Source organism: Elephantulus edwardii, unplaced genomic scaffold, assembly GCF_000299155.1.
Source record: "Elephantulus edwardii isolate Elephantulus edwardi_28Jun2011 unplaced genomic scaffold, EleEdw1.0 scaffold00211, whole genome shotgun sequence".
Lineage (NCBI taxonomy): Eukaryota > Metazoa > Chordata > Mammalia > Macroscelidea > Macroscelididae > Elephantulus > Elephantulus edwardii.
Window position 1 is genome coordinate 5,213,642 of NW_006399961.1, and position 23,522 is coordinate 5,237,163.

Here is a 23,522-nt window from a genome sequence, read left to right on the forward strand (position 1 = left end):
ACTTCTACAAATCACTTTTACAGATGACCTACATGTCCTGTTAATATAAAAACAAAGCTATTTCAAGTTGGGAGGAAAAAAGTTAATTGACAGAGTCCAAAAATGGGCAACAATCCTGACCATTTGCCAGCTTCATTTTAAAGTATAAAAAGGAAAATAAAAAAATCTAAGCTTCTTAACCAGATACATATAAAGCACAGAACAGGGTCAACACCTATATGCCAAGGAGGGATCTGAAATGAAGATTCAAATTCCTACTCTCAAAGTCAAAATGGTAACAAAAGGCAAAATACAGCAACTCCCAAACCCTAGGCTCAAGCAAGTGGGTGTCTGGAGCAGGTGGCCTAAAAAGACATTAAAAAGATAACTGCTTTCTTCAATTTGGTAGAGCTCTCTAGCTCTGGCTAGACTACACAGCTTTGAGCTCAAAGAATTTGGAAACATAAAATTGTACTGTGTGAGGGTAGTGGAAAGTCAATCCTCCAATTCAATCTACAACCTAACAAGAACCACTGTCTACAGCACCTCTGACTAATGTTCATCTATAGCCCCCAGGCACAGCTCTGGTGAAGCGGCTCATGCGAACACACAGGGTAGTCTACATAACAACTGTCTGCTACAGGTCCCTAAAGCTGGACTGCTGTGGGTCGGCATCCCAATTCTGACATCTCCTTAACTGCGTGATCCTGCAAATTTCTTCATTTTCTACCAGAAAATGGCTTCCAAGAAACAAGTGGTATAGAATAGTAAGTAGTTACCAGCCTGGGTTCTATGGCTCTGTTATCTACAGACCGAGGCAAGTTTTAATTTTCCTTTACTTCAGTTTTCTCACCTGTAAATTTGTGATAACAACATTATCTGTCTAACAAAGACTTTCTAATGACTGAAGGAAAGAACACATGAAGTTCCTACAATAATTATTATAGTTTATAAAAGCTCCCACTGTAACATAACAACAGCTTTATTATTTCCCAGGTGAAGACTATTACAAGGTGGTTTATGTGAGATACACTCAAAGCTTTTAATAAAATAACCACTACATAGTTAAGAGCTTGGTAATATTGTCAATCACTGTTATTACTTACTACCTGACATCTTTGTCTTTTAGTTCTAGTTCAACCTTCTGGAGCTACAGAGATCAAATCTGCTTCTTTTCACCTAATGGCCCTTATAACTAAAAGAAAAACAAAACACACCAACCCACAAAACCCAAAAAGCCACTTTTCCATGTCTCAGATTTCTCTTTTAAAGGTCAAACTATCTACAGAGATTCTTTTTTTAATTAAAATTTTAATGAGTTTATAGACTTAGACTTTGGATTTCCATTCTTTCATTCTTGCACATTTTCCTCCCTGCCCACCCCTCTACCCAGTTGGCTTTTCTCTTTGAAAAGAAAAAAAAACAACAACCCTTCATTATTATACAATTCTTCCCCTCCACCATCATGCAAGCTCTCATTCTGGACTCTTATCATGAAAATAATATCTAATCATATATTCCTTTCAAACAATTCTCTCCCTCATCTGTTTCAACGCAGTTTACATTATTTAGCCCCTCTTTTCTTAGATTCCCCCCAACCCCAATGTCAGTCCTGATTTACAAGAGTGGCATTACGCAGTATTTGTTCCTTTGTGACAGAGATATTTCACTCAGCATGATGAAATTCTTCAATGATTCCTCAAAGGGCATGGGTTTCAGGCTCCTGACCTCTCCATATCACAAGTCCTCCTGAAATGTGTCACCAGCTACTATATGACAAGCAAAGAGTCAACAGAACTCTCAAGTCCTACAGCCTAGGTAAATTCCTTATTTCCCTAAGCTCAGTACTGCAGTTATTAACATAAACTAAGTATTAAGGCTGCTTTAGTAACCTAATTCATAGGATGTTGCACTGCTAACCCAAAGGTGTTACTTCCCTAGTGGTTTGAATCCCCCAGCCAATGGGGAAGAAAGATGGGCAACCTCCTTCTGGACAATTTTCAGCTTCCCAAAAACTCACTAGAGAGTCAGGTCTAAATTTCTTCCAACTCACTGGAAATGAACTGAGTTGAGCTGAAGTATATATTGGCATGTTTTGGAAATACTTCACACTGTTAAAAAATAGCAAGCTTTTCATAACAAAATACTTTAAACTACTGCTACTAAATATGAACATTGTCTCATTTTATAGTCTTGAATTTCTCTCTTATTATAAGTCCAAACATCTATATTTATTCCTCATCAGCTCTTGTCTTAGCATATATTAGAGGTCTCTGAGATCTCTGCCATTCGCAGTCTTGCCTGAATCGGGTTACATTTTTCTGCTGACTTTAATCACAGGACATGAGCATATTAACAGATGTTCACAGCAATTGCCTATATAGTTCACATACATCTTCCCCTGTTGGGAAACAACAGCCTGATTTCCTTTTGACAGGATCAAATGAAGTTAAGGCAATATCATGCCTTAAACCATACCACAGATAAAAACAATACAACCAGAAAAGGGCCAGTGGCAAACTCCCACTAAATCCCACATTCTGTTCAAAATGTTATTTTAGTAGTAAATCAAGAATGTGCATCAAGTTTAACTGTTGAACATAGGAACTAGGGGGCATGTGGGAAGGAGGTATCTTTACACTATTTTCTCTCTTTTTGACAATTTATGTAACAGGTAAACAAAAAATAGGGACATAAATATCAGAAGAAACAAAGAGTTAATACAAGTATTCTTCTGAGAAGCAGAACTTAACACATTGAGAGGAACTGGACATTTCCACTTCAAGCTTATAGTACTTCTTTGATCCTCTAAGTATGTGAAAATTTTACATTGGTAAAAATAAAACTAAAGGGAAACAGAAAAGAAGCGTATCAAGTAAAAGTCAATTTCTCCAAAAGCTGTCAAAGAGACATGTTTTTAATGTCATTAATTAAAAATCACATAAGATTTTATCAATTCACTTAGATAAAAACATAAATATAATACAACTGATAGAAAGTATCTGTGGTGTTAGCCTAGAAGTTGGGTTTTTTTTTGCCATTACAATTAGGCCCTCTGGTCTCCAACTACTTTAACTGCGGACACATGGTCTTGCAAATCATCAACAGGTGTGAAGCTAGGATAAGAGAAAGAGTGCTTCCCACACTGAGCAGCAAGACTTGAGGTAAGAAGGACTTATGGTGGCAAGACTTGAGGAAGACTGTGACATTGCTGTGGAGAAACTGTGGCAAGGTGTGACCTGAGGCTTCTTGCATTTTTGCTGGCCACAGTTAAAAGTTTGTCCTGTTCTTGCTGGATGTTTGAAGGAGAAGCTGACTTATAACTGCTTAAGACAAAGCTGCTAAATGATTTAGAGGTAAGTGCTGAATTGAAACCTGAGCCTGGAAGTACATTGGGACTTGGGCTAAAAGCTGTACTTGTTTTGGATGGTGTTCTTTGCCTTCTCCACTCTCCAACTTACTTGGCTAATAAACCTCATTCTCAGTACCACAACTGTGAATCTGAGAGTCAAGAACGAATTAAAAAACCTCTTGCTATTGGTGTGGCTCTAGAGGCACCACGGAGCTTGACTCCAGGCTCTTTATCTGCTTTCAGCTCTGGGGCAGTAAGGGACTGTGCTATTCTTACTCTCCCTCTGACCCTTTCAGAGAGACATGCATGGTCTTGTGCCTCAGTACCCCATCTTTACCTCTTTAGACAGTACTCAAATTATATATATATATACACACACATATATATATATCCTTAAAATATAATTGGTTACATCTTATATTGAGTTCAAACCTAAGCCTTACCATTAACCCCTCAAAAAAATAAATAAATGTTTTCCTGGAAAGCAAATCCCCATGAGACTGCTAAAACCTTTCTCTTTCTCTGATACGAGTTAAGAACAGGCAATCTTATAATGCAAATCCTTTACATATACTTAGCATCAGAAGTAGATTTGAAAAGATAAACTAGCTTAAAACTTTCATTATGATTGTTTATAAAACCTACTTGGTAAGTGACTGAGCTTTCTGCTGCAGGAAAGTATCCCTATGCATTTTAATGGCTTGAAGGCTTTTTCTGTCTAGAAGTTTGGCAGCTGCTGGTATTTTCTGGATCAGAAAATTATCAGGAAACCAAATAATATTAGCAGTTAGCGTGATGGCTGGAACCTGAATTTGTAAAGTTAAAGAAAAAGACCATTAAGTACAGGTTATACAGTAAGTTATTCTACATATATGGAACAAAATTAAAGCTAGGAAAAAGTAACTATAAAATACACTCAATTATATATTATGAGACAAATATCTTCTGTGGCACAAATTTAAAGCATTTTTACATCTCATGTTGAATATGACAGCTATTTTATTTCACTTAAGTATTAAACAAAAAACACACAAATTCATGAATTTCAGATTAAAAAATATGCAAAAGCAAATAAAAAACTTGTTTCTCATGGCTCTTGCTTTCATCCTATACTAATGAAAAAGTTTTAAATGCTCAATATAGCTGAATTCTTATGGTCACATATAACCTGACTGAATACACAAACTAAATTTTCCATTTTCAAATCAGGGGAACATCACAGAAACAAAGCTATTATAAAAAAACTGTTTTATGAATGGAAACCCAAAATCTCTGTAAATGTACATTAAAATTAATAAAATTTATTAAAAAAAGAAGATGGAAAAAAGTGAGAAAAAAAAACACCTGTTTTAAAATTTTTATGCTTAATAATTGGAGTAGGAGGGCAAAAGGATAAGAAAAAAGAAAAGTACTATTAATAGTAGATACAGAAAATTTACATTTAAAAAATACAGAAATATGTATTTATGGGAAGTAGAGCTATTAAGATTTTTTCCCCACTGGTTATATTACTTATCTCTGGAATGCCTAGATCTTTAAAATTAATATTATAACTTTTGTAAAATAGACATAAAATATATGTTAAAATACATTTTTTTTCATCCAAAGCATTTTTCAATCTATTACTCAGGTTGAAAATAAAATTCTTAGTTTCTTACCTTTTTACAAATGTCCAATAAAGACTTATAAAACTTTTTATCAACAGTTCGAAAAATGTGAAAGTGCAGCACAAAGAGTCCACAAATTCCAACATATTTGTCTCTTTGGTCAATTTCAGAAGGTTCTCCTAATAAAATCATCACATTAGAGAAAAGGAGAATAAGTATGAACACATCATGCTGTCAAAAAAATGCCAACTTCATATACGAAAACAAAAACAGTTTACTTTACCAAGTTTGGCTTCTACATTTGCAAAAATTGAGCGAATACTATGTGCAAATTCTTCAGCAAAAGTGCTATTTTTTGAGACAGATATTCCTCCATTTAAAGAATCAAACTGTTGCTCTATACAGGCCTATGCAGGAAAGAAAAAGAAATTCAGATTTTCAACAATAAGTTACTGTTGTTGCTTGCCTTGGAGTTGAGCACTACTCATAGAGACCCTATGGACAAAAGGCCTGAAGCCTCTCTACAACTATTGAGATTTATCAAAGTTCACAGTTTCCAGAGGCATGTTGTTTAGGAAATGGATGCCACCCCTGCTTCCAAAATAAATAAACAAATTTAAATACAGTAATAATTTTCTGCAATCATCATTTTAATGTTATTAAAGCTGAAACATGAAAGATTTTTATCCTAATCTGAAGCTCTGTCTCATATGTATGTGGCCAGGAGGGACCAGACCTTGGCGAGAAATATCGTGGGAGGGACAGTGCAGGAGAGGAAGGCTCAGGATGAGATGGACTGACTCAGTGACTGAGGTAATGGGTTTATGGGATTAAGCCTTTCAGAGACAATGAGATTGGCTCAAGATCGGACAAGATTAGGGGATACTGTGCATAGAATCACTATGAGTCCCAGGTGACTTGATGGCGCATAACAACAACACACAACAAGGTAATATTAAATTCTTTTCAAAGAATTCATCTTTAACAAAACGATTACATAAAATAAAAACCCAAGGTAAATTTGAAACAAATTTATAATGAAATACAATGTCATTTTGGTGGAAACAATCCAAAGCAGCAATGTTCAATGGTACTTGCTGTGATGATGGAAGTATTCTATATCTGTGCTGTGTAAATATGTCAGTCACAAACAACACACAGTTACTAAGTACTTGAAAGAAATGAGGATGCTGTGGCCAAAAAGTAAATTTCTCATTTCATTTAATTATGATTTAAATAGCTACATGTTGTTAGAAGGTGCTATACTAAAGTGTTCAGATTAAAAAATATTCCCTGAATCAACAAAGAATTAAATAATCTTAAAAGACAGCTTTACAAACTGCTTAAATAGCTCCAGAAATCCCTAAATATTTTTTATGGAAGGAGAAAAAACCCAAAACACTCAACTCTCATACAATTAGAACATTAATATTTTTATTTGCTGTTATGTACTTTACAATCCACTAGAAATGTTTTAAACCAAAGCACTTTTCAAAAATAAATCATATTCAAAGTATTCTATGCAAGAATTCCACTAAAATTCTGAGCAGGAATAACCAAAAAGCCCATTTTTTTAACTGTATACAACAGCTCTATTTACCTGGAATATCATTCCATCAAGCAATTGCCCTTCAAGCTTCAATAAAAATTTTTCAAATGGCTTTAGTTTTTCTTCCTGAATCCCAAATTTTGAAGGATTATGATGCACAGATTTCAGTAATCTTGTGAAAGAACAGAAAAAAATATTTTAAATGTACTTACTGAACTCTTAAATTAAAAATTTCTACTTTTCCAAAATTTTGTATTGACAATCCTTGTGTGGCTCTATACATTTGAAAACTGAGCAAAACCAATCCTGATGTATTTCATTTTTTTATGATACCTTTCTAAATCATCTTAAATTCAAAAACACAGGGCTCTATACATAATTGTTGTTGTTGTTGTTATGTGCCGTCGAGTCATTTGCGACTCATAGTGACCCCTATGTACAACCACCCTAAACTCTGCTCTGTCCTGTGCCAATCGTCTCCGATACACCCATCCCAATTACCCCAATCACTGAATCAATCCACCTCATAGGGGGCCTTCCCCTTCTGCGCTGTCCCTCCACCATACCAAGCATGATGTCCCTCTCCAAGGACGGGTCCCTCCTTACAACATGTCCAAAGTATGTTAGACAGAGCCTCAGAATCCTTGCCTCCAAGGAACCACCTGGTTTGATTTAATAATCTCATCTAAGCCAAATCTTTAATAAGCAAAGACACTAAACTCAGGGGAACACAAGAATAAAAAGCCCTAATCAAGATGCTAAAGGACTGGAAAATTTATTATACATAAATTGTGTTTTAAATATATACATATATGTACACACATACACACATATAGTTGCTATGAGCTAGAAGTAACTCAACAGCAAATAACAACAATAAAGGAATACTCTCAATAGAATATTCTTAAACATGCTCATTTAAAATTAAAGAGTGATTACTGTCTTCTTAAAAACATTTAATATGTTGCTACTGGGTGCTGCTGAGTAGAGTATGACTCATAGCAACCCTATGAACATCAGATCTGCCTATCTTTTGGCATCCTCATCATCTCTGTCACACTAGAGGCCCACTGTTATAGTCACTTTGTGAATCCATCTTTTTGAGAATCTTCCTCTCCTTCGCTAATTCTCCACTTTTCTCAGTATATTGTCTTTCTCCAAGATCCGGCCACTCTAAACAGTATCCCCCATATATGTGAGACAAAGAATCACTATCCTTTCCTCTAAAGAGCAACCTGTCATCACTATCTCCAAGACGTATTTATTTGTTCTTCTGGCAGTCCACTGGGTATTTAGTGCTCTTCTCCAGCATCACAACTCAAAGGCATTGATTCTTCTTTCATTGTCTTTATTCACTGTCCAACTCTTACATGCATAGCAAGTACTTGAAAAGATCATACCTGTTTTGCTAGTTATCCTTCTATTTTTACAATAATGGTCTTATGCAGCCTTTGTCCTTATGAGACAGAGTTAGTTCACTCAGTGTAATGCTCTCCAGTCCCTCCCAAGCAATGTAGTGATTTGAAAGTGTTGCTCTTATGCTTCCTAGATCATTCAAGACTTTCCCCATAGCAACCTTCAGTATTTCAACTCAAGGCTTGAATTTCAGTTCTTTCAGCTTGAGGAATGCTGAGTGATCCCTCTAAATACAGATCTATAGGTCATTTAAAAAATTTGCATTTATATTTACCTTTTACTAATATACCAACCACATGAAGAGACTATTTTTAAAAATGTAATTGACTCACCTTTTGTACATAGTCCAGTGATCTTTCAGTGTGATATGATTATCAATAATTTCATCCAGAGTGAGCAATACTGTCAGCAGTTCTCCCAAATGCTCATACATAGTCTGTCAAAAAACCTTTAATGATTATCATTCAATCACTAGTTAGAAGTTAAGCTTTGTGTGGACTTTAAAATAAAATAGACTTGATGAATATTAATAAAATTAGCTAAGCAGATGTTCAGTTTATTAAGATACAGGTTGGCTCCTCAGCTGGGACTATTAGCATCAGAAAAATGCTCTGCCCAATATCTCATCTTTGTGACCTTGGGTATTTGTTCATTGTCCAAAGAGAGTATTTGGAGAAGCTGTACTGAGCTACTTAAGTCAGAAAAACAAAGAACTACACTAATAGATGACAGAACAAATACTCTCTCCAAAAAAAATCACTTCAAAGTTTTATCATTGTAACTATTTTACCACCTAATTAAAACATAGGGATCTCTGGTAGCCTCGTGGTAAGCATGTGGTTCAAATCCATCAACTGCTCTGTGGGAGAAAGATGGGCAATCTCTTCTCATGAGATTTACTGCCTCTGAGAACACTGGAGGGTTAATTTATGGGTCAGTTCCAACTCAATGGTACATAACAGTAACAATAAAAACTTAATAAAATTTAAAACTTATAAACACAAACTCTAAATTAAAATATAAAAAAATGGTGTTTTATAAGTCAAATTTAATTTTTACCTGAAAATGAACTCCAGTTGTTTCTATAATTTTAGGTGCAATCCTGTAAAAAAATAACACCCATGTTAAAAAAAAAGTTTCCTTTTTATATCACAGTTCATTTTATCTCAAGAAATATACTTAGTAGTAGACACTCTTAGAATGTTAATGTTTTTTATCTTTATTAATAACTTAATCACTAACATTTAAGGGATCCAAGAAATTACTAGCATACTACACTTTTGCATGAAAGGAATTAACTTGTATATATTATGTCTGGAATATTCTTGCTTATAATGCATTTGTGGGTAGGGATATTACAGTATGTGGCAAATAAATTACTTTAATCATTTAAATATTGCGATGGAGGTATAAAATTAACAAAACTATCTTCCCAAACAATCAGAATTTCTCATCTCTCAAGTAGAATCTTTGGTATTGATCCCATCCAAATCTGAGAACTTCTTTGGTTAAGTTGACTTTTGGTTTCTACACGAAAAACAATACAAACTACTAAGTCTATAGTAAAATAAAAAGTCACAGCATAATCCTATTTTCTTCCCTACAAAATTTTCTGAGCAATAAATAAAGATAATAAATGTATAGCAAGAGACATGCATATATTTCGAAAGAGAAAAGAAATTTTTTACGTTAAACACAAAATCAAATGTCATCCTTCCAGGGAAGGGGAATGCTCTTAAAGTTACACACCAGGTACTGGGTATGGGGGCGGGGGTGGGGGGGGAGAAATAAGGAGGAACAGAGGTTAGGGACAACAAAGCTCTCACATTTTTCTGCCATGAGGGGAAATCTGGTCAAAGAACAGAACAAACACCTCACTTAAGGGAAAACCGCAGGAACCAGAAACAACTTGGTCTTCCAGTTCACAAACAAACGCAAGATGCAAAATGGTATAGCAAGAATGATGAATGGACCAGTGGCCTGAACCTTAGTTAGACTGCTATGGAATCTTGAGAAATCATTTCTCTGGGCCTCAGTCACCTCTTCTGATAATTGAGAATTCTTAGGTATGCATCTAATTAAAATCATTGAAGGATATAATTAAATTATAAATGTGGAACAACTGTTAAAGCATTAATCAAATAAATGTGAGATATTATTTGGGGGTAGTTAAAACAGCAAATCTTGATGGTATGCAAACTTGGATGATTATTAAAATTAATGAGGAATCTTTCAAAATGTAAAATTCCTTAGTTCTACTCAAAATTCTATATTTAAGAAAAGTGTGACTCAGTGAGTCAGGAACCATTATTTAAAGGAAACAGGAAAGTAATGAGAGGAGAGAACATGAAACACATACTAATTACATATGAACTTTTTCTATACAATCAAATCTTTTTAAAAATTAGTTTCTCAATATTCTCAGATAGTTAATGAGGTGATGCAATATTGTCGGGACCATGTCCTACTAGGGAGCACTGGTGGCCTAGTGGCAAAAAGATGTCTTATATACATACACAGTACATACCACTAGGTAGTATTTAAAAAGTATTGAAAGAGTGTTGAAAGGTGAATGAATAAATGAGTGAGTGAGTGGAAAAATGAACAAAAACTATTTCAAGTAAAGTTAACTGGTTTCAGAAAAACAATTCCTGCATCTCTGTCATACAAGTAAAAAGATTTCTAAATTCCATTACTTGTTACTGATATAGAGGGCAGCCAACTGATGGACTACATTCATCACCACTTCATAGCACCTCGTAACAAAACAAGACAGTTCCTGCAATGACAAGTTGAGCATATGTTACAACATTGCTTTTCAAATGTCACTATTTCTCACTAAATTTTATGGCAACAACTCTAAATAAAATGATTTTCCAGTAAAATCTCTTGTTAACAGCACCCAGACAGCTTCAAACATTCCTCAGGCAGTCAATACTTAAAACTTACCTCCTACATCCCAAAGTCATTTCTATCTCTTTACCTCCATGGCATTTCATTCATTCTCTATTATGGACATTTTATTTTACTTGCAACAGCACATCTAAATGATCAGGATAGTCTCCTTCCTTCTTCAAATATCCACTGCTTAACTTGTGGATAACACACAATTGCTTCTGAATAAATAAATAAATAAATGACCTAAATGAATAAATGAATGAACCTTTGAATGGATGAAGAAAAGATGTCAACTTAAAAATATGATGATGAGGGGTAAAGATTTCCAGAAGTCACTCTGGAAAATAATTTCAAATGTTTACTATCTTTAATCTTACCCATAAATAGGCTTGGTATGGACTAAGTGAAATATCAACCATCATTCTCAACAAAAAATATTCATTGTTCATCTGCAAAGCTGCAGACCTTCTAAAAATTTCTATAAAATTCTCATTTCTTCCTAGGGCTGGTAAGCTCAGTTCAAATCAGTGGTTTTATTTTAAATATTTATAAAGTCTCTTTCATTATATGTTGCTCGACAGTCATCAGGGGGCACTACAGTTAAGAATGCTGCCAAGAGCTCTGAGAAATCGGCAATTCTAAACCACCAGCTACTCCACAGGAGAAGAAGGCAGAGTCTCCTCCTCTAAAGATTTCAAGCTTACTGCCCTCAGCTTAGTGAGGAGCAGGCTGGTGGAATCAAACTGGTGACCTCTGAGCTCACAGAACAACTCTTAAGGTACTACAAGAAGAACTCCACTCTATAAAGACTTACATCTAATAAACGCTATACTTAGTTCTACCATGTCCTATAAGGATCATTTTGAGTCAGAATTAACTTAATGGCAACTTACTTGGTTTGGTTACCGCTCAAAAGCATCCAAACTGGGGGGAAAAAACCAGCCCAGTTGCCTTCACATCAATTCCAACTACTGCAAATCCACATGTGTCAGGACAGAAATGTGCTACACAGGGTTCTCAACGGTTGAATTATTTGGAAATAGATTGGCAGACCTTTCTTCCAAGGCATCTTTTGAGAGGTTCAAACCCTGGGTTAACAGCCCATCACATTAACCACCTACATCACCTAAGGGACTCGAGCCACAACATAATTACATATGATTATCAACCTACTTATATACACTTGTAAAATGGAACAATTCATATCTGAGATCTGACCATAACATAAAAACATCACTACAATATGCAAACTATTCAAAGGGAAATGAATGGATTTTGACAATAACATTTATTAACTAATATATACTCCTCTTGACATTTGACCTAGGTGATAAGGATTGTTGTTTATTACTACATAGAAGGGGAAACTTGTCTTTTCTGGGAAGGTACAAGCAATTTTAATATTTAAGATGTTTTCCAATTCATGATTTTTTTTAAAAAAAGCTCAAAAACTTCCCAGGGGTCTCATGAGAAGACTGCTTATTCTGTCATATATGGCTGAACATTTGTCAATCGAAATCATCTAAATTTTTAACATATGCTCCTACCAACAAGCTATATCACAGAGCTAAATTTATATTATAGTGAATATAAACATTTTATTACAGTGAATAAAAACACTTAAAGCTACCTCTAACTGGGATATAAGAGGATCCAGCCAGCTTACTGTTAGGAGTAGTAATACTTTTCTTATGTAAGTATGAATACTTAATTAAAATTAACTGAGTCTATTTTTCTGTTTTGAAAAGGAATCAAAGACAGATCCCACTTATATAAAACAAGCAAAGTCTTAGTAGTGATCACTAGATGAGGAGGAAAGGAGAAAAAATAAGCATGGGTTCGGGTACCCTGAACGTCTAGCAGAGGGGAGATTAGTCATGCTTGTGCAACACAGGAAACAGAATATTATCAGGGGGGAGAAGACATAAAAAATGTTAACATGGCAAATTTTTGGTTATACATATGGCTCACCACAGCTAGGGAGGAAAAAAGTACTAAATCAGAACCAAAAACTAAATCTGAACCAAATGTCAATATTCTTTACTAAGCAAAAGCAGTCATTTAAAGTAACATATTTGATACTGTGGCACAATGTGAAATCTAACTTAAAATGAGAAGGGCTCATTGTAGATACTTCAATAGTAAACCAAATTGTGCAATGCTAAGATTTTGGGCAGTAAAATAAATCCCACCATTTGCAGAGTATACTTTGAACTCTTCTAAAGACCAAAAATAACAATACGACTTTGTTTCAAAGACAATAAATACCTGCAAGGCAAAACTACCATAAACCCAGAAACAAAATCAAATGACAAAAGACAAACTGGAGAGAAAAAAACTGCAACTCTAACAAAAAGATTCTTTCCTGAATGTATAAAGAATTTCTGGACATCAGTCAGATCAATAATATAACCAGTAACTGTTGAAAGAATATAAACAGTTATAAAAACTACCAATTATTAAATTATTAATGACCTTAAATATATTAAATAGTGCTTAACTTCACTGTCAAGAGAAATCAAATTTTTTAAATCATTAAGAGTGACATATTAACATTAATTTTTTAAGTCATAGAATAGTATAAAATACATTTTTCTAAAAATAAAAAAAACCCAAAACTAAATATTTAGCAATTAAATGTATATATAAGAAATAAGCAATTCTGAAAAAGTCAAAAGGGAATGTACTTCAAAAGGGTACATGAGCTGATGTAATAATATCCTTAACGTTCTGGACCTTTAGTCAGGTGGCAAGTCTGTGGTTATTCATTTCACTAAGTTTCATAATTTATATGCCACATACTAAATTGTGGCTGACTCTGAGAAGAATGGGAATCCGAGAACATTTAATCGTGCTAACGCGAAACCTATACTTGGACCAAGAGGCAGTCGTCAGAACAGAATAGTGTAAAAATTGGGAAGGGTGTATGCCAGGGATGTGTCCTATCTCCATACCTTTTCAACATGTATGCAGAGCAGATGATCCAAGAGGCTGGGCTCTATGAGGAGAATTGTGGCATCAGGATTGGTGGAAGATCTATTAACAATCTGCGTTATGCAGATGACACAACCCTGCTTGCTGAAACTGAGGAGGACCTCATGCACTTGCTGCAGAGGGTCAAGGACTGCAGCCTTCAGTATGGACTGAGGCTCAATGTCAAGATTCTCACACCTGGACCCATTGGCAGCATCAGGATGGATGGCAAAGAGATTGAGATTGTTCACAGCTTCAGTTTGCTCGGCTCCACGGTCAACACTCTTGGCACCAGCAGACAGGAAATCAAAAAACGTATTGGGATGGGAAAGTCTGCTGTTAGGGACCTCTCTAAAGTACTCAAGAGCAATGGTGTGTCTCTGGAGACTAAGGTGCGTCTGATACAGGCTATGGTCTTTGCAATCAATTGTTATGCATCAGAGAGTTGGACAATGACTAGGGAGGACAGAAGGAGAATTGATGCCTTTGAGCTGTGGTGCTGGAGAAGAGTATTGAATGTACCATGGACTGCCAAGAAAACAAACAGATTCATCCTGGAGAGGGTTAAACCGGGCTACTCCTTGGAAGCAAGAATTCTGAGGCTTTGTCTGACATATTCTGGACATGCTGTAAGGAGGGACAGGTCCTTAGAGAGGGACATCATGCTTGGGAGGGTGGAGGGACGGCGCAGGAGGGGAAGACCCTCTATGAGGTGTATTGATTCAGTGACTGGGGCAATCGGGATGGGTGTGTCAGAGACAATGTGATTGGCACAGGATAGAGCAGGGTTTAGGGCTGTTGTACATAGGGTCGCTATGAGTCACAAATGACTGGATGGCACGTAACAACAACAACATTAGTAAACAATAGTGTACACAGTGTGCTGCCCTATCACTTTTGTAAGTCTAAATGACACCAACCTCAAGCACATTATCTCTGAAAAAGATAATTTTCCTTATCTCTAATTTTTCTTTCTTCATTTGTAAACTCATTGCTTTTGTAATAAGGAGAGAGTTATTTCATTCTCTTAATAAATCTCAATTGAAATGTCTGCTAAGAAGCATCAAGTAGTGCAGTTTTTAACAACTTTGTGTAGCAGCCTATATCCATTGAGAGCCTTTCTTGACACAGATTTCTTTTCCCCTGATAAAAACTATTTTAAAAGGCATCCTGACAATTTGTCCACAAACGAAGTTATATAAAAAACTTTATTTCGATACCTGTTTCTCTAAAAATGCTACAGAAATCTTTTAGGAGTTACTAAGCTCCTAAACTATAACCCAGTGTGGTCTAAGTATCTCACAAGCAAGTACAAATCTCAGCAGTTGGAGGTTTCAGACGTCTAGAGAGCACTGGTGGATACAATCCTGAAGGCTTCAGAAGTCTCTTTTGATTATTTGTAAAGAACTTAAAAGTTGTCTCCAAAAAGGCTTAACACTAAGTAAGCACAGTTACCTGTAAGAATGAAACAAATCTCCCCATCTGAATTTGGCAGTCTCCTTCTACCATGCTGGAATCGGTGGCTTTAAAAGACATAGGAATTACATTTCAGTGTTTCAAATGAAACTCAATTTATGCCAAAGGGTACTATAAAACACAGAATTTTGATACTGACAATATGACAAACATCAATTATACAATCAGAAATATATAAGTAAAATGTAACTATTTCATAAGTTCAATGAAAATTCTTCTATAGTAATTTGTAACATTACAAAAAAATACCAAATTTACCACTGCTTCATCTTTTAGGTTTTCAATTTCTGTGTGGCAAGCCAATAAAAAATTCTCCATGCACATTTTCTAATATTCAGACAATAACAGATAATTAAAGTAGTTCTAGGATTATCCATTAACACTGTTCATTTCAATCCCAAAAAAAGTATCATCACCACATCACAATTTTTTTTTTTCACATCACAATTTTTAAATTTTAAAACTTACCTCCTTCTCCATAAAACAAAAGACCATTATAAAATTTTGTTTCAGCCTGATTTTAAAAAAGAAAAAGAAAAGATCTTTACTTATTTTGTGACTAAGTTCTTAGGCTTTTTCATTTATCTATGTAATATTAACAAAGGACTATATTATCTATATACAAATTCACTTAAGTTAAAAAAATCATTCTATAATACAAATAAATTCAATTTATTTTTAATGTATCAGAAGCACTATTAATACCCAATAAAAGGAAGCTGTGGTATGTAATGAATAATGAATTGTGCTACCAATCCAAAGGCAGGAGGTTCAAGTCCACCAGCTGCTCTGCAGGAGAAGGACGGGCAGTCTCCTCTGCGACTGTCAGGCTCTGAAAAACCACTAGAGCATCAGCTATGAGTCAGGTTTGACTCAACAGCAACGAGAGAGAATGACTCAAAAAGTTTGTCGTCTTTTTTTTTAAAGTCTTCCAGCCATTCTGCCTCCTATCTTTTCATTAGATATGAGAGATAGGGTATAAACACATAGTATTAAAAAGCACTAGAAAGCAAAGACAATTTACTAACTTCTACCAGAGTTTTAATGACTCATAAGTAGTTTTTTAAAAAAACAAACAATAAATATATAATAAAGATTTAAAGTTTCATGGGGTTTTTTTAGTTATATTGTCATTGTTGATTGCCTTTGAGTCGAGCACGTCGCATGGTGACTCTGTGAACAAAAGGCCTGAAGCCCCTCTACAACTATTGGCATTTATCAACGTTCATAATGTTCCCAGAGGCATGTTGTTTAGGAAGTGGTTGCCACTCCTGCTTCCAAACTTGTTATAGTATGCTACTGTTGTTATGTGCCATTGAGTTGCCTGCGATATACAGTGACCCTATCATCTAGAAAAAAAATATGTGGTTAATACACAGACTTTGGAGGTACAGATTAGGTTCTAATTGCCACAAGTGGTAAAGTGTTGTTACAAGCGACCATCCCTAAGCTTCAGTTTCTCATCTATTTCTCACCTACTCCTTCAACCTGGAAAATAAAGGTTGATGAACAGTGTTAGCAAGGTATTTGGCACTTAGCAAGTACTCAATGAATAGCAGGCATTGATCTTGCCATTGCTTTAAGTATATAATTAACTCAATACTCAGTAAACATTTTATTACCTGTAAATATGTGGGCACATATTTTATTTCTTATCATTGTTTTTAAAGTCTTAAAACAATAGAAATAATTACCTCATACTTTAATTTCTTGATTTCACAACAAAGTGCAGCATATACAGTGATAACTTTGTTTAAGACCTAGGTTCATTAAACACACAAAAGAGAAAAAAGGAAATTATAACAAGTAACTCTTTTAGAAAAACATGTTTTAAATATTTTTACATTTAGGAATTTGTACCTTGTTTTCAGTCTTTATGAGTTCCAAAAGGGAAGACTGTTCATAAGGCAGAAGCTATAAAAACAAAGAAAAAGAGCATTTCTTTTTGCCTTGACAATACCTTGAATTTTAAATACTAAACTGAAACTACCTTATTCTTATTTAACCAGTGTGAGACTCTATACTGAGCACCCATAACCAAACCAAGTGTTCTCTTTAAGACAAACTCACTGGTCAGTATAGTAAAGAGTGTAAATAACCTCAAGACGCCTAGTTGTCTTCTAAGCCTTTAGCCAGCAGATGCAGAGCACGAGATAAGAAAATGCAAAGCAATACTAATGTTAAGAGGCTAACTCTGAACATGGAAAAAGACCTCTCATTATTTTGGAATTTGCCCTGCAGACTTAAGTGTAATAAGATTTGTTACTAAATGGGTCAAAATAAAATATTCTCAAAAAAAAGAATAAGACAGAAAAGAAATAGCCTTAGTGCTTCTGGTAGAAGTCTAAGGCTCACAAACATTTAAAACACAGTGTGCAGTTCACTTATCTTCGAAGTCCAGCTCAATTTCCATCTCCTCCATAAAGTCTTACTGGTCATTATCTACAAGTGATGTCTTTATTAAGGGTAAATTTAGATCTCTCTCTTGGCATTGACTATATACAAACAAATAATTCTGTAAGTAAACACACCTTTTCTCATTCAGTTATAGGGAGCTCTGATGGCCTAGTGACAAGCTGTGCCAAAATCCTGAAGGCACACTGGTCGAGGTCACTAGATGCTCCGTGGGAGAAGGATGGGCAATCTGCTCTTGTGCAATTAACTTCCTGAGAAAATCCACTGGAAGGTCGGCTATGGGTCAGTTATCAATTTTAAGGAGATTTTGTATGTGGTTGTGAATTTTTCCTGGTACAAAGCAAGGTAGCTTGTGTAGTTGTTGTTGTGTGCTATCTAGTCAACTATGACTCATACAGACCCTATGAATAATGGATCTGAACCTTGTCCTATACTGTGCCTCCTGATCATCCCTGATATACCTGACCCTGCTGTTACAACCACGCGCCAATAAATCTTGTTGAGGGTCTTACACTGACTCGCCCTCTTTCCAAACATTCTGTCTTTTTCCAAGGATTGGTGCCTCCTGTGAGATGAAGCTTCATCATTCTTGCCTCTAAGGAGCACCTTGGTTGCACATTATGGATTATTTTTTAATTTTTTTACATTATTTTTTAATTGGTTTGCTTAAAAACTATATACATTGTGTTTCACACCATTATTCGTTCACAGTGTTTCATACAATCATTCTCATGCCTTATGTTTTATAAAATTAATCACCGTTGGACCTTGCCCATCATTACCTTGTCTTTTCGCCTGGATCCTTCCCATTTGCTTTCCCACCATCACCAAACTGTGCAGCCCCGTGGTTTCACCACTACCTATCTTCACCTATCTGCTCCCCTCCCCACCTTGAGTTCCTGTACATGTTTTACTAGTTATCCTTCTATTTTTACAATAATAGTCTTATGTAGTATTTGTCTTCATAAGATGGTGTTAGTTCACTCAGCATAATTCTCTCTAACCTCTCTCAAGGTGCATGGTATTTTTCAAAGTTGTTGCTTCTGAGTGCTGTATAATATTCCATTTTGTGTGAATGTACCATCTCAAACCATTCACTTGTGATTGGGCATCTGGGCTGTTTCCACATTCTTGCAATGGTACCAAAAAGATTCCATTTATTGTCATAAAGCAGAAATCAACTCATAGCTTAGCCTGCAACAGGCTTTCAGAGGTTATAAACTGCATGGGAGGAGACTGTCCATTTTTCTCCAGTGAAGCAGCCAGTGGATTCAAACTGCCTGTCTTTGGGTTAGTAGCACAACTCTTTATCCAGTAGACTACCAGAGCTCCCTAACATGTGTTGGAATTCTAACCTCTACCGATGTGGACTTTTCAATCACTTTCTATGCATGTGAGATGGGACAGTAAATATGTATGACAGAAGAAATGATGTAGTTGAGCTATGGCACCTAACACCAAATAGATATGGACATAATACTATCTGGAAATAGAATTTCATTATGCTAATGAGGTCATTCAACCATTTGCTATGCATCTGAGAGCTTCACAGTGAAAAAGGATGACAGAAGAAGAACTGGTGCCTTTGAGCTGTGACGTTGGAACAGTACTAAATATCCCATGGACTGCAAAAAAACCAAACAGATATAGATATAGATCTTGGAGAAGGTACAGTGCAGCCAGCCTGCTCCTTGGAGGCAAAGATGACAAAGTTTGGTCTCATATCTTATGGGCATGTTGTTAGGAAATGCCAATTCTTGGAGAAAGACATCATGCTTGGAAAGGTGGAGGTTCAGCTTAAAAGAGGAAGACCCTCAAAGAGATGGACTGACACAGTGACAGCTGCAACAGGCTGAAATATGTCAGAAATTATGAGGATGGCACCAGACAGGCCAGGGTTCAGATCTATTGTTCACAGGGTCTCTGTAAGTTGTACTTAACTCAATGGCATCTAACAATAACAGCAATGAGATCATGTCCACATATGGTACATCCTATATCTAATCCCTTGAATTTTATGGAACACAACAGACACAGAGATAAGCAGAATAAATACAGCCAAGAAGCTATGAGGTTCAGACACTCAAAAAGACAGAAACTTTGCCCAAAATTGACAAAAGGAAGAAGCTCTCCCCCAGAGATGATGCTCTGGGTTCAAACTTTTACTCTCTAACTGTTAGAAAACACATTTCTCTCTTTTACAGCCAACCATTTCGGTATTTCTATTAGACCAGCACTAGAAAACTAAGACCAGCAGAAATACAGTAAATGCACAATAAAAAACCTAAGGAAAAGCTTCCAAAGAACGAAACAGCAGAAGTAAATCAGAGTGTTTCCACAAGAAGAAAAATTTTAAATATTTATAATTCTTCTGTTGGGTAAGATAAAAACTAAGACAGGACTTTACCCTTTTATAAAATCTGAGAGTTATTAGGAGCACAGATTTTTATTCTAATTCTAAAAGGTCCTTAAAGCCCCAAAACAACTTTTAGAAAAAGAAAGCTAATTCCTTAATGGTAAGTACACAAAACAGAGAACTTGCAGAAACTGTACAGATCAAAAATGTGGAGGTCCTTTAATTTATTTATAAAGTTTCTAAAAAAAGAATTAGAGAAAAAACAGTGGCAATGACAAATCTGAGGGAAAGCTTTTCAAAGGCTGCCTGCAAAAGAAAGGAACGAGAGGAAGTGACTTCAGTTTTCAAATAAATAAATCATTAGAGAAGCGATTTAGAGACACAAAGTGCTGTAGGCTCCAAAGCCTAGCTGCCTGGTATGGACCCCTGGCCATGGCACTTAGACCAGACATGCAAATTTCTTGAACACGTTTCCACTCTAAGTCTTCATTTCCTCATTTATAAAAAGGAGATGATACTGTAACTGTTTTACAAGGTTGTTGGGAGACTTAAAAAATATAAGTACATGTCCCATAAACCAATACAAAAAAGACAAATAACCCAGTATTAAAATGGCAAATAATCTGGTCAGACAATTCTCCAAAGATTCATAAATGCCATAAATACATGAAGAGATGCTTAACAACACTAACCAACAGAAAAACACACAAAAAAAACCCATAACACCACTTCACACCATTAGAATGCCTATAGTTAAAAACAAAAGAGTATGTTACCAAGGAATGTGGTTCCAAGGAAATGGAGAAACTAGAACATTTACATTCTGCTGGTAGAACACAAAATGGTGCAACTGCTTTGGAAAACAGTCCACCAGTTCTCAAAGACATAAACACAGAGATACCACGTGGTACAACAATTCCATTACTACATACTCAAAAGAAATGAAAATATACATTCTACACTAACTTGTACACCAATGTTCACAGCAGCATGTTCATAATACCCAAAAAGGTGAAAGAATACAAATGCCTTAAACAGTAAATATGTTCTATCCACATAAGAAATCTTATTCAACAATAAAAAAAAATTAAGTATTCATACATGCTACAAAAATTGATAAGCCTTAAAAACATTATGCTAAGTGGAAGAATCCACATATTATTCAAGGATCACACAGCATAAATGAGAGGACATTGTAACATTCTATCTGCATGAAATTCCAGAAGAGGCAAATCCACAGACAGAAAGAAGACTGACTGGTGGCTGACTGCCTTGGGGTTGGAATGGAAAGGAAAGATAAGGAAGGACTACTAATCAGTACAGGATTTCTTCCTGATCTGATTAAATATTCTAAATTTTATTTTTTTGATGGCTGCACATACTGTGAATATGCAAAAAACCTTAAAATTGTACACTTAACCACACTGCATGTGAACAATAAAAATGATTTATGATTTTTTAAAAATCACAAAAAAATCATAAAATCATAAAAACTTTTTAAAAGTATCTGTTACATAAGCATTATTTTTTTTTAAAATAATGAGCTATTGTATTACCTCAAAATAGAACAAAGCAAGAGTGATTTACTTTATACAATAAAAAGAAATCATTCTCATTTTACAGTCCCCTAAAAAACCTGGGGGAACTTCCTAAAAATAATATTCTATGAACATTTGGCACATTCATTAAACAGTAAATTTGAGGGGAGCTCTGGTGGCCTGGTGGCAAGAAGCTGCACTGCAATCCCAGAGGAACACGGTTCAAATCCACCAGATGCTCTGCCGGAGAAGGAGGCACAATCTCCTCCTGTACCAGTCAGATCTGATTTGACAGTACACGCACACAAAATAAAAAAAAAAACAGTAAATTTGAAATCTGTGCATTTCACTGTATATACAATAATCTTAAAAATAATTTTTAAAAGCCTGAATATGGTACTCCAACCTTCATTTTCTTGATGATGAAAAACAAAAGCTCCTTCAAGTCCATCTCATTTGACTACACTAAAAGATAAAGGCAGTGAAGTTTTGTAAATTTTTAACACAACAGCTTTCCCAGCCGACTTGGGGGGGGGTGGATTTAATATTTTTCCGAGTTTCTTCTTGCTCTCTAAATTACTAAATAACAAAAATATCTTTTTGTACTTAAAAGCTTCCAGATATAATGTGTCCTAAAAATACATCCGTAAGTAATAATAAATAAATAAAAGGAAACCTTTAATGCTATCGGATCAAGATTGAAATCCCAAACATCTCCAATTGAGTCATCCAAGGCATCCTCAATTCTTCTCAGCTGAGACGTATATTCCTCAAGAAATTTCCCATAATTCTTCAGCTGGACTTCTGCATGAATCTCTAAATTTAAATTTGAAAAGAGTATAAGTAATGATTTACAAGAATCTCAAAAACCACAGCAAAGTAGATATAAATAACTTAAATTTTATCACCTTAGAGTATCTAGATTTATTGAAAAGAAAGCAGGAGAGACACGAGCATCTTCTCCTGGGTAATTTACAGCTTCTGAAAACCTACTAGACAGAGAGGATCAGCTATGGGTCATTTGCAAATCAACAGCAATGAGTTGAGATTTTGAGTCAGAAAAGCTAGCATACTGGCTACGTACAGAATATTGCCAAAATTCCTAAGCTACTTACCTAACAGATGCCTCTAAAATCACCAGAATAAATTGGAAAATAAATGGTACCTCCACAAACCTCTGGCAGCATAGTGAGCTGTGAACTGTGCTGCCAACCTAAAAGTAGGCAGTTTGAATTCTCCTCGGGAGAAAGATAAGCAATTTTATCCCTTAAAGATTTATAGCTTCAGAAACCCAATGGAGGGTCACTATGAGTTACCACAGCAGTGGTTTTGTTATCCATCAAAACAGACAAGAGTAAACAATACATCAATACATGTATTCATTACTAATTTCCAAAGACAAAAAAAAAAAGACAAAAAAAACCCCAAAAACCAAACCCGCCTTTTTTTAAATGAATGTGATCATCGCATTGATTCTAGTCTTGGCTTAGTGGGTAATGAGTTCCGCTGTCAACCCTAAGGCAGGGAGTTCGAATCCACCAGTGGCTCTGGGGGAGGAAGATAGGCAATTTCCTCCTATGCAATCAACATCCTCTAAAAATACACCTGGAGGGTCAGCTATGAGTCAGTTCCAAAAACAATGCATCTGAATTTTTTTTAAAGTCTTACAGAAAAAGAAAAATTTTTCTTTCTATAATTATCAACTTTTATACAAGAAAGTGTGTGCTGACTCAGAATGTATTGTTGCTGTTATTGTTATGTGCCATTGAGTCGCTTGCAACTCATAGCGACCCTATGTACAAGAACTCTATACGCTCTTCTATCCTGTGCCAACATAGCCATCTCAAACGCACTTATTCCCACCGCTCCAGTCAGAGAATCGATCCATTTCATCAAAGGTCTTCCTCTCTTTCGCCGCCCCTCCATTCTGCAAAACATAATGTCCCTCTCCAAGGACCAGTCC

At 35.5% G+C, this 23,522-nt stretch overlaps 1 protein-coding gene across 1 annotated transcript in view; it reads right to left on the reverse strand.

Moving 5' to 3' along the window:
• The window catches only part of KIAA1033 (KIAA1033 ortholog), a 72,050-nt gene extending 49,683 nt beyond the window's left edge, over nucleotides 1-22,367 (reverse strand). Inside the window, exons 1-12 of the mRNA XM_006897546.1 lie at nucleotides 22,236-22,367; nucleotides 17,111-17,164; nucleotides 16,945-17,010; nucleotides 15,719-15,764; nucleotides 15,230-15,297; nucleotides 10,600-10,682; nucleotides 8,963-9,005; nucleotides 8,236-8,339; nucleotides 6,539-6,659; nucleotides 5,222-5,345; nucleotides 4,990-5,117; nucleotides 3,977-4,137 (exon numbers count right to left, since the gene is read on the reverse strand). Coding sequence (XP_006897608.1) covers nucleotides 3,977-4,137; nucleotides 4,990-5,117; nucleotides 5,222-5,345; nucleotides 6,539-6,659; nucleotides 8,236-8,339; nucleotides 8,963-9,005; nucleotides 10,600-10,682; nucleotides 15,230-15,283 — 818 coding nt within the window. The 5' untranslated portion in view covers nucleotides 15,284-15,297; nucleotides 15,719-15,764; nucleotides 16,945-17,010; nucleotides 17,111-17,164; nucleotides 22,236-22,367. The remainder of the gene's footprint in view (nucleotides 1-3,976; nucleotides 4,138-4,989; nucleotides 5,118-5,221; nucleotides 5,346-6,538; nucleotides 6,660-8,235; nucleotides 8,340-8,962; nucleotides 9,006-10,599; nucleotides 10,683-15,229; nucleotides 15,298-15,718; nucleotides 15,765-16,944; nucleotides 17,011-17,110; nucleotides 17,165-22,235) is intronic.
• Between the last annotated feature and the right edge of the window lie 1,155 nt (nucleotides 22,368-23,522).